Source organism: Oncorhynchus mykiss, chromosome 8 (genome assembly GCF_013265735.2).
Source record: "Oncorhynchus mykiss isolate Arlee chromosome 8, USDA_OmykA_1.1, whole genome shotgun sequence".
Taxonomy (NCBI): domain Eukaryota; kingdom Metazoa; phylum Chordata; class Actinopteri; order Salmoniformes; family Salmonidae; genus Oncorhynchus; species Oncorhynchus mykiss.
In genome coordinates, this window is record NC_048572.1 from 81563450 (window position 1) to 81576017 (window position 12568).

The window sequence follows — 12568 nt, forward strand, 5'->3', positions numbered from 1 at the left end:
CACACACACACAGACACACACACAGGTGCACGCTCACACACACACAGGTGCACGCTCACACACACACAGGTGCGTGCTCACACACACACAGGTGCACGCTCACACACACACAGGTGCACGCTCACACACACACAGGTGCACGCTCACACACACACAGGTGCACGCTCACACACACACAGGTGCACACACACACACACACACACACACACACACACACAGAGAGACACACACACACAGAGACACACGCACGCTCACACACACACAGGTGCACGCTCACACACACACAGGTGCACGCTCACACAGAGACACACACACACAGGTGCACGCACACACACACAGGTGCACGCTCACACACACACACACAGGTGCACACACACACACAGGTGCACGCTCCCACAGAGACACACACACACTCACAGGTGCGCACACACACAGGTGCACGCTCACACAGAGACACACACACACACACAGGTACACACACACACACAGGTGCACGCTCACACAGAGACACACACACACAGAGACACACTCACACACACACACACAGGTGCACACACACACACACAGGTGCACGCTCACACACACACAGGTGCACGCTCACACACACACAGGTGCACGCTCACACACACACAGGTGCACGCTCACACACACACAGGTGCATGCTCACACAGAGACACACACACACAGGTGCATGCTCACACACACACACACACACACAGGTGCACGCTCACACACACACAGGTGCACGCTCACACAGAGACACACACACACACACACACACACACACAGGTGCACACACACACAGGTGCACGCTCACACAGAGACACACACACACACACACAGGTGCACACACACACAGGTGCACGCTCACAAAAAGACAAACCGAACATGTACATGACATTTTTCTGCTTGGCAAAATGGCGTCATGCTACGTTATCTGAACTAACACGCTCAAGAAAATAAATCTAATTGATCACAAAGACAACCTTCATGCAAAGAGTTTATTCTGAATCAGACTGCAGTGTCATACAACAGCAGCACAATCTGTGTGTTATGCTGATAATCATCAATACAAAAGCAAAGGTATGAACGAGTTTCCTTTAGATTTTACTCTAAACATAGCATTTAAATACTTGGCATAGTTTTGTAAATAAAATTATGAAAGATAATGGTTGCCCATTGGTTTCCCCTACTGGGGAGTACCAACTGCAAATAGACTGTATGCAAAAACATGTTTTCCTCGTCTCTCCCTCTTTTCATGTTTTCCTCGTCTCTCTTGCATTTCATGCAAGGAAGAAAAAAAGATGTCAGGGAGTACAAAATTAATTAAATCTCATATGAAAATAGAAAATATTACAACAAGTGTGCATAATTATTCATGTTGCACATAGCCTGCAGTACAAAAACGTCAAATGACACCAAGTTCCAGCTTCCTCTGGCATACGAATTTATGGACAGTAGCCTAGCTATGTTCTGTAATGGCCATTTTTGTGTTGTGATCAAGGGGCAGTTTACTTCTTAAGGTAAATTTTAAAAAAAAATCAACTTCATATTCATCATCTCCAGCACCACCCCAACATCAACATATGTGAAAGTTGTGTTTTTCTATGTTTTGTAGTAAAAAGAAGATAGAAGATATGTTTCCAATGACATCATCATCCAATTAGTAGGCAATTAGTAGTTAATGCCTACTCATAATTGGTTAAAATCACATGATGCTGGCCTCCCGATTGGTGCAGCGGTCTAAGGCACTGCATCGCAGTGTTGCGGCGTCACTACAGCCAGACTGTGTCATTACTGGCCGTGACCGGGAGTCCCAAAGGAAGGCGCACAATTGGTCCAGCGTTGTCCGGGTTAGGGGAAGGCTCATCGCGCTCTAGCGACTCCTTGTGGCGGGCTGGGCGCCTGCAGGCTGACTTCGGTTGTCAGTTTAGTGGTGTTTCCTCCAACACATTGGTGCAGCTGGCTTCCGGGTTAAGACGGTGGGTGTTAAGAAGCGCGGCTCGGTGGGTCATGTTTCGACCTTCGCCTCCCGAGCCCGTTGGGGAGTTGCAGCGATGAGACAAGATTGTAATCACGAAATTCGGGAGAAAAAGGGGGGTGGGGGGTAAAAATTACAATAACAACATTTTCGATTTAAAAAATGTAAAATCCCACGATGCACACCGATGATGTCGTTAGAAACACTTACGTATCTTCCTCTATCTTTTTTCTACAACACATTGAAACGCAACATTTTAACATATATTGATGTTGGGGTGGTGCTGGAGATGAATATGGAGTTGAAAATGTTTTGAAATTTCCTTTTAGGACAGAGGACTTCACTACAGGTAAGTCAAGCAAAAGTCTTAAAAATGGTACTAAGTTCAGACGAAATGCGGGCGTCAACAACCGTTGGTAATCTATCCACCTGGTTGCTCTTTATGGGATATTAATCAATGATATTGATCAATGGACTCAATTGATCAATAAACTTCTGAATCAATGAATATAGTTATATTATATATAGTTGTTTGTTTCGAATGGGAGTTTGTGCATTTTTGGAAGTCTGTGTATTTTTTGAGTAGCAGCACTGTTCTCCTGATTGATTGAAAGACCCACAGTGAAGAAAGTTAAGTGCAGTCACTATGTACGTATGCAGTCAACATTGCTACCTTTCAGGCTTAAGAAATGGCAGAACAATATGTTGTTTGTGAAACTTACAGTTATGAAACAGTGTGCAATTAGTAATTATTTGGCCTTAATTATAATGTAATGCCGAAATTGCCTATGGCGGCGACGTGATAAAGAAAAAACAATTATAAATATCAGAAATATTAAGCGTAATTAAGATAAGAGTTCTAAGTCAATTAAATGCTACAACCGCAATAATGCTACATGAAAGTGAATGTTATAAAACGATGTGATTATTGAACAGTATGTATTAACCCTTGACAAATAGGAAAACAGCATTAATGTGCACCTTTTACAATGCATTATACACCATTCACTAACCATTGTATCATTGACAGCAGTCTAAAACACAAAATTCACTCAATGTAGAAAGAAAGAAATGTTAAGTTGCATGAATAAAATAAATTGGGTTTTTTTCTTCGTTTTTTTTTTTATTTCTAAACATGTTGCTATGAATCAGCGACAAAAACAACAGTACATGATTTGGCTTGGAAGACGATGACAAACATAAGACAAGTCACCAGGGTTGGGGTCAATTCCATTTCAATTCAGTTAATTCCAGAATTCCCCCCCCCCCCCCAAAAAAAAAACAATCCAATACAGAGGCATTGAGAAAAATGTTAATTGGAATTTCAGTTAGCTTCCTGAACTGACTGATTTGAAATGTAATTGACCCCAACACTGCAGGTCACAGCTGACCCTAAACATAAGAACATCAGCTGAGATGGATCGATGGATCATCAGTAAGAGAGTCCAACATCAAATGTTCAACTGTTTTTCAGACAGCGTGTGAAAATGCACTAGAAATGGGAACTCATGGCACAATCAGAATTTCCCATTAAGTCAAGACTCACAAAGAAGATAAACCCTCATCTTGTCACTGAACAGAATGACCGTTTGATCAAGGCACACTGCACATAGCTTTGCTTGTAAGGTCGATCCTTCTTTATGTCAATCTTTTTCTTTTGAAGCGCTAGAAAATTATATACTCTCATTATGATACTGTACAGACAATATAGTACTGTACAGACAATATAGTACTGTACAGACAATATAGTACTGTACAGACATGATGATACTGTACAGACAATATAGTACTGTACAGACATTATGATACTGTACAGACAATATAGTACTGTACAGACATGATGATACTGTACAGACAATATAGTACTGTACAGACAATATGATACTGTACAGACAATATAGTACTGTACAGACATTATGATACTGTACAGACAATATAGTACTGTACAGACATTATGATACTGTACAAACAATATAGTACTGTACAGACAATATAGTACTGTACAGACAATATGATACTGTACAAACAATATGATACTGTACAAACAATATGATACTGTACAAACAATATAGTACTGTACAGACAATATAGTACTGTACAGACAATATAGTACTGTACAGACATGATGATACTGTACAGACAATATAGTACTGTACAGACAATATGATCCTGTACAGACAATGATACTGTACAAACAATATAGTACTGTACAGACAATATGGTACTGTATAAACAATATGGTACTATACAGACAATATGATACTGTACAGACAATATGATACTGTACAAACAATATAGTACTGTACAGACAATATGGTACTGTATAAACAATATGGTACTATACAGACAATATGATACTATACAGACAATATGGTACTGTACAAACAATATGGTACTGTACAGACAATATGGTACTGTATAAACAATATGGTACTATACAGACAATATGATACTATACAGACAATATGGTACTGTACAAACAATATGGTACTTTCAACTTGTGATCAAAGTGTGGAGAAATAAAATAGAATGGTTAAATACAAAATATCTCTTAAAATATTTAAAATATACTTTATTTTGTACATTATGCAAACTGATTAACAATTCAATGATAACAAAAATGTATATTTGGTGAAATGTAGTCACTTAACACGATACACATGTATGGCCACTAATATTTTCTATGAAATAAGCACCCGCCCACCAGCATACCCTGATACATCTCCATTTAGCTACAGGATGATTCAAACGATGACTCGTAAAAATGGTACGTCCCAAATGGCACCCTATTCCCTATTTAGTGCACTACTTTTAACCAGTGCCCATGGGGCTCTGGTCTAATGTAGTGCAATATAGGGAATAGGGTGCCATTATGGACTTGGTAATAATTAGATTCCTGACAATGGTTCCCAGCTCCACTGACTATGCAACTAAGCTGTTTGTACGACAATATTGCTCTTATCTTTTTACTATGTCCATATAATTATTGTTTACAACTCAAAACTAGCACACTCCATACCATTATTGCTTCCTGAAATTACCTGGGAAATAGAGCTAATATACTACCCAGATAGATCTTTTTAAAACATTGATTTCACTGCCCAGTGGTCTTGTAACCTGATCCAGTCTATAATGAAATGCACATCTGTATACAGAAGGCAACGTCTGGTCCCAGATCCGTTTGTGCTCTTGTCAATTCCATTGCACATTGTCAAGCCAATGAGTGACAAGGAGTTGGCATGACAGCACAAACAGACTGTCACCTAGGTAACCCCCACCCCCCATAACGTAGAACCAATGCCTCACAAAATATATTTCACTGATTTATCATTTCTCCACATCAGGGTTTGGGTCAATTCAAATTGAAGTCACTCAATTCAGGAAGTGAACATTCATAAATGGAAAAACGTGTTTTAATAAATAGCTTCTCGTTTTAAATTTTTTGAGAAATCATTGAAAATAGATTGGAATTTCAGTTTACTTTCTGAAACGACTGACTTGAATTTGAATTGACCCTAACCCTGACATCTGGTAGGAATAGAGTCACTCTTCATTGAAGAGCTCTATGGATTATGATTACAGTGTACGGGAAAGCGATGAGACAGACAGGCCACAATGTAACAAAATAATAATAGACTGATTGATTGGTTGATTAATTGATTGATTGACGGATTGATCGATCGATTCATCTGAAAATTAAAACAGTTCTCGAGCCAAAGACATTAATGTCCAATATAATACATTTCTCACTTCTCTCTGTCCATAACAATCAAATGTAAATATTTTGGTGTAATCGACTGAATGTAACAGAACAGCTCTTATGACTCCTATGTCTACTTGGTTGTGTAAAACATGTTTACATTCATATCTAAACAGCTCGCCCATAAACAAACAGAATCACACAGCGTGTGAACGATGAGTCAGCTAACTGTATTCACTATGGACATTTTAGGTTGTTATACGCATGACGGAATTGCATAATGTCTGCCAATGAAAAGCATCTAGGAGAGTAGAATAATAAAGTCAATGAAAAGCATCTGGGAGGGTAGAATAAGCCAATGAAAAGCATCTAGGAGAGTAGAATAAGCCAATGAAAAGCATCTAGGAGAGTAGAATAAGCCAATGAAAAGCATCGGGAGGGTAGAATAAGCCAATGAAAAGCATCGGGAGGGTAGAATAAGCCAATGAAAAGCATCAGGAGGGTAGAATAAGCCAATGAAAACCATCGGGAGGGGAGAATAAGCCAATGAAAACCATCGGGAGGGTAGAATAAGAAAGGATAAAGAACAAGCTGCTACAATAACACTAGAAATGAGTCCCAAAATGGCACCCTGAACCCTATGCAGTGCACTGCCTTTGACCAGGGCCCAGTAGTGCACTATATAGAGAGTAGGGTACCATTTTGGACCCCTCCTAGAATGGGTTGGGGGGAGATAAAGGGGAGATGGGGGGGGGATAGATGGAAGCTGCCCCTAGGTAGGGGGACACCTCCCTTTTGGCAGTGGAACACTCTTAGCACTCAACGACGCCGAGGGTGAGGGTGTACACAATGCTGTTGTCGGAGAAGAAGGCCGTTTCTGTGTTTGGGATGAGATGAAGGCATTCTAATGGGCAGCCAGGTCACAGTGTTGGAGGGAGCTAAACCCTCAGATGGAGAAAGATGACGGGCGTCTCAGTCTCTCTCCACTTTAATCCACTGGGCTTGGGTCTCAGGCCTCTGGTAGAATACACAGAAAGAAGGGATACACTAGATCATTTAGAGTGAATATATGTGAGTCCCAAATGGCACCCTATTCCCTATCAAGTGCACTACATTTGAGTTTCCCTTTAAAATGAGCACACGAAATAAGTAATAGGGTTCCATTTTGGACGTAGACTATATCATGTGACAGTCCTCATAACATGTCCAAAATGTATTTCACACACGTAAAAAATGTCTTCAAAATTAATGAAAATAATGTCATATCAGTCGTGTGTGTAGTGGTAGATTTGAATTGTAGGTCAAATAGCCCCATCTTGTGGGAAGAGTCCATAATAACAGCCACAATTCACTGCTTGAAATACATGCACCATAAATTATAACTCATTATAGTCACAACCAACAATGTTTGTGTACTCACAGTTGGCAGTGAAAAAAGTATCACAAATGTGTAACAAACAAAACATGAAACTATTAATTCCTGGTGAAACACTCTCATATTCAGAATAAACGTGTAACACAGCTCGACAGAAAAAAAACTTGAACAAAAAACAAATGCATCAAGTAGCTACCCGAGACAGATGACACCTCCTCGTCTTGCAACACTGTATCTTCAGAGGCCTCTCCATCGTCCTCTAGCTTGACCTCTCTATCGTCCACTGTGTCACTCTGGGAGGGAGCAGGGAGGACAGCGTTCTCTTCCACTTGTTCAACGCCACGGCTGGCCTCCCCCTCCGCCTCCCCGTCCACCTCCCCAGAGTCTGTGCTCCTGATGCTGAATCTCATGCGGGACATCGAGTCCACCACCTTCATCCGAGCCAGGCGCTCTATCGCCACCTGGTGGCTGGGCGAGGCAGCTAGCTTGTCCTGCAGGGCCTCTATGTGCTGTGAGGCACCTCTGCCCCTCCTCTCTCCCTCCAGACTGTGAGACAGCTTCTGGTCGGGGTTCATGGGGACCGAAAGTGGTAGTCTGTCTGGCGGAAACTCCAGCATACCTGGAGTTTCTCGACCCAGTTGGGTCCATTTGGCACTCCTGATGCGTTCTGGCACATCCTGTGGCGGCTCATTTTCTTGTAACTCCTGCCCACTGTCAGGCACCATAGACACTGCAGACCGCAGTTCCCCAGACTCTGTATCTCTCACATGTGTTTGTAATGTCTGTTCGTTTGCATTGCTTCTTTCTGGATCTTCTCCAGCAGTGGCTTCACTCTCTCTTAATTCAATCTCATCTGTTGCTGGCTCTCTAGCCCTCCGCTCCCCTGTAACTAGGGACTCTGCAGGCACATCAATCCCTAATATCCTGGCTGCCCTCTCCTCTATGGATTCGTTCTCTGGGATTCCCTCGGCACATTTCACTTCGTATAGATTGTTGAGATCCTTGGTTGCTTGGTTTTGATTGGTCTTCTCAGCAGCAGCGCACCCACCCACATTCTTATCATCTGTGAGTGACAGCTGCTCCCTCCAATCTTGACACAGAGTCTGAGCCTCTGAACGATTCGAGCAAGAGGCGGAGGATAGCTTTGTGTCTACTTCGTTCTCAGCTGGTTCTTCATATGTTTCAGCTCCTTGTGGACTACCACTGTCACCGACGATCGTGGCGCTACTTTGATCAGACAAATCTGGGCTTGACTCCTCATGGAGCGGAGACATTGGGCTTGGTCTGGACATCTGGCTCTCGCTCTCTTTTTTACAAATGGGGCATTCCTCTTCAGAGTCTAGACTGGCGCACCCTGGAGGCACTGCATTGCCTCTACCACCACCAAGTTTAGATTTGGCCGTCAAAGTTTTGTTAACTTCTGTTGAGTCTCGGGTCTTTTGTAAAGACTGACATATGTCCTCATAATCAGGGGGACTCGTAAGTGTGGAGGCGTCCTGCATCGGCTGCCTATCTGCCCAGGGGACTTCTGCTGCCGTATGCGTTGTTGGCGTCGGTGGGCTTAAGTCTCTGATCTCGCTGGGATCACTAGGAGAGTCAATAAAGTCACTAGGGCCGGTAAAGTCACAAGGCGGTGGTGTCTCCGAAGGCGAAGTGAGGTCTAGCTTCACTGACCTGCCACTGCAGCTACTTCTCCTCTGTGACAAATTCGAAACAACCCTGTATTCTCTGAATCCTGTAGGATCGCGTGGCGGGACAGGGAGCTCCTCTCTTAGCTGCTTGCTGAATGTCACTGACTTTCTTTCAGCGGGTCTTGAGAAGGCGCTCTTGACCTCCCTGTACTCTGGGTCGACGGACACAGTCCAGCTCTCGATACTGCGCCTAAGGCTGCTGGGTTTGCTAAGCCCCGCCTCCCCCGCTAGCCTTATCTTGATCCGCTCAGGGATCTGCACAGCGCCGCCATTGTTGGGAACATTATTGCTGGCAGTGCCTAGCTCTAAGATGTCTTTGTATGCCTCGTTGAGGTCCTCGATGCACTGGTCAACACTGGGCCTCTTGCTGCTCTGCTGCTGTGGTTGTTGCTGTTGATCCTGGAGCTCTTTGTTAATAGTCTCTAGCTCCTCAATGGCATCCCATGGCCGTCTGCTGACGGGCTTCAGCAGGAACTGACCGAAGCCCTCCTGCCCACTGCAGGTCGCTGCTGGTTTGACCTCCATCGTGTTTCCTGAGGGTGGTGGTGGTGGCGCTGCTGCTGGCGGCTGAGCTGTGCTCTTGTTCAGCTGGCTGGAGATTGAGAAAGTGGCCGTCCTGGAAAAGGCGCTGTTGCTGGATGGTTTCAGGCTCTTCACCCCTTTTATGGGATAGCTGAATGCAGTGCTGCCCACACTGCTAGGGTCTGGGGTGACGCCTGGGTCGGGGGAACCTGGGGCAGGGACTTGAGGGTCTTGTGCTTCCTTGTTTTCAGGACCTGGAGGAGGAGGAGGGGGAGGCTGACGCTTTCTGGCCTCTGGGCTAGTTTGAGTCTCCTGGTCACGGTACTGGTTCCCAGGCCAGGATCCCGAGAGTTTCAGCTCCTTGTGATGGTTTATTTTGGGGGGTTTAATGGGGAGTTTTCTCACTATTTTGCTGCTTGATCTGCTGCTTGCTATGCTACCGGTTAGTGCTTGCAGCTCAGCCTCTGCTGAAGATGTGCTTTGGAGACTTTGGTTTGTTAAGTGGCCAGTTTTGTTCTCGCTCGGACTGTCCACTGGGCTTGGTGGCCGGACTGGGCTTGGCGGCTTCTCGTCATTGTTGTTTTGATCATGGGACGTACTGCCCGGCGTTGGGGGGATGGGAACAGACACCAAACAGAATATTGTTTCGCTAAGTTTCTTTTTTACGCTCTTTTTCTCTACTTTCTCTGCTTTCTCTGAGGAGTCAGGCTTTCTTGGTTTCTCTTTCTCTGAGGAGTCAGGCTTTCTTGGTTTCTCTTTCTCTGAGGAGTCAGGCTTTCTTGGTTTCTCTTTCTCTGAGGAGTCAGGCTTTCTTGGTTTCTCTTTCTCTGAGGAGTCAGGCTTTCTTGGTTTCTCTTTCTCTGAGGAGTCAGGCTCTTTCTTTTTCACTTGAGTCACAGTTTCTGACACACCTTGGTCCACAAGCCTGATCTGCTGAGGGGGCGGTCTAACCTGAAAAGCAGTTGGATAGTTACCACAGCTCTGGTCAGGAGCTACACTGTCTACACTTCCTTTGTTTATTAAACCCCTGTGGCACCATCTAGTACTACTACCGTCGTTGTCATTGACAGATGTCTTGCGGCTGTCGGTATTGAGAGATAGCCCATGTGGGGGGGAAAAGGCACTATCATGTGTGGATTGTCCTAAAACCTTAGCGCAGGGAATCTCTTTGATGATGTTTCGGATAAGCTTGTCCGAGTCAGTGAGAGAATTTCCGCCAGGCCCTCCTGAGATGTGTCTCACTCGCGGATCATCAAAGGGTAAATAGTGAACATGCCCCAGATGTTCCTCGGTGTATCCAGGGTTAAGATTTGGGTTAGGGTTAACCTGTTTCCTGTAGGGTATACCTCGATCCCCATAGTGTTCCAGCCACGACCCTCCTGTCTGTCTGGAAAACCACCTTCCCGTCTCTGAGCTCACAGGCATCTGCATCTGTATCTGCATCTCCCCCCTCCACTTATAGTTCACCACTTCATTGCGGTTGATTGGGCCTCCCCTGATTGGGGGAGGGGCTCTCTTATAAGACGGGGGCGGGATGTAACCGGGGGGCTCCATGCCAAAGATTGCGGAGTGTTGTGCGAAATAGTCTTGTCTCTGCAGTTCTCCACCCCTTGGGTGATAGACAGGCCTGTTGTCCTTCTGTTGTTTGGACGCACTCTGCTCATCTACTACAGCTACAGAAAGCATCTCCTGGCTACCCCTAGTCTGCTGGTGTATCTCGTACGACGGAGGCTTGACAGGTCTGCTGAACCTGGGCTTTGGTAAAAGTGCAACATGACCGCCGCTTTGCCAACTGTTTCTGGCCCACCGGTCCCGGCCGACTGCGGCGCTGTGGTAATACCTACTATAAGGCCCGGAAAAGACGGTGCTGTTCACTCTCTGTCTATCAACCTGGCCCGGTCGAAGCTGGACACTGACCAAGCTGGACTGTGTGTCTGTGTGTTCAGTAGTTCCATCAGGCGACAGCACTCTGGGGAGGGACTGGGACTTCGCTCTGGTTCTGGGAAGGATAAAACCAGCGCTCTCTGGAGTCCTCAGGCGGTGCTGCTGGTCCTGAGCCCACCTCTCGCCCTCCCCATCCGACAGCTGCCTCCCCAGTCCCACCGCAGGCTTCCACTCCTCTGTGCCCAGGCTCTGGCACTTCCGCTCCCCAGTCACCCCAGTCAATACCCTCAGCTGTCCAGGAGCCGCGTCAGCTTCCCTCAGCCAGGAGATGGGGGTGTCATCCCATAGCTGCTTCTGTTGCTGCTTCTCCCTCTCCCCCCTGTGGTCCTCTGCTATCAGGGCCTGTGGCCTCCATGCCACCTCAGAGGCCTTCAGAAAGCTAGCGGACGCTCTCAGCTCCCGGCCGTCGGCGTAATCCAGAAGGACACTGAAGTCCTGACCTCTCCTCCTCCAGTAGGAGACATCCCTCTCATCCAACTGCTCTCTTCTCTCGATCTGCTCAGAATAGGTTAAGCTGGGAGCATCATAGAACCTGGAAAGACAACAAAGCACAATTGGTTGGTGATCATCATATAATGAAAATAGAAAAGATAAAAGAAGACAGCGAAAGAAAGAACCATGAAGTGTTAAGGTACTGCTGTTATAATACTGTACCTTCATTAATATGAATGTTTTTATATTTGAACCCATGTCTTACATAGGAAAATCTACAAATATTATAAACAGTGAACATGTTGGTTGTAATACAAACAACCTGGATATAGGATAAACTTGGTTTTTGCACATTACACCAAAACAACAACAACAAAACTCTTGAAGCATTTCCGTTCGTAAATTTATAAGCGTGTAATACCAACATAATTCAGTTAACCTCCCTTAGATTTGTAATGATAAACTCTGCTGACCTTTCCATGACCTGCCAGTCTATAGCTGCATCCCAATTTGTACCCTATAGTTGCATCCCAATTCGCACCTTACTCCCTCTGTAGTGCAGTAGGCCCTGGTCAAAGGTAGTGCACTATATAGGTAGTGTGGAGACCAGTGGAAGACATTCTAAAACGGAGTCTCAGATGCAACATCTGACGCCCACAAAACAAGATCAAACAACAACAAAAATCATGAATGAGCTTTATCTGGAACGCTCTCTTATGGAACCATACCAGCGTTCCATACTCTGTTTACCTGTGATGACACAATGCTGACCAGCCTGCCATGGTTTTATACGATCTGAGAGATATTGATAACTGTGACATTTTAAATGCTGGTATGTCTGGCTAGCCTCCAAGCTGATGTTTTGGCTTTGGGAGTGAAGAAGAGGGTTACATCCCAAATGGCATCATGTTCCTTATATAGTG

At 44.9% G+C, this 12568-nt stretch overlaps 1 protein-coding gene across 2 annotated transcripts in view; it reads right to left on the reverse strand.

The window, feature by feature from the left end:
* Positions 1-3083: 3083 nt before the first annotated feature.
* LOC110531013 (junctional protein associated with coronary artery disease homolog) overlaps positions 3084-12568 on the reverse strand; it is a 30389-nt gene continuing 20904 nt past the window's right edge. For both annotated transcript variants that reach the window (XM_036986477.1, XM_036986478.1), the window contains 2 exons: positions 7253-11745; positions 3084-6698 (listed from right to left, as the gene is read on the reverse strand). In XM_036986477.1, coding sequence (XP_036842372.1) covers positions 6691-6698; positions 7253-11745 — 4501 coding nt within the window. In that variant the 3' untranslated portion in view covers positions 3084-6690. The remainder of the gene's footprint in view (positions 6699-7252; positions 11746-12568) is intronic.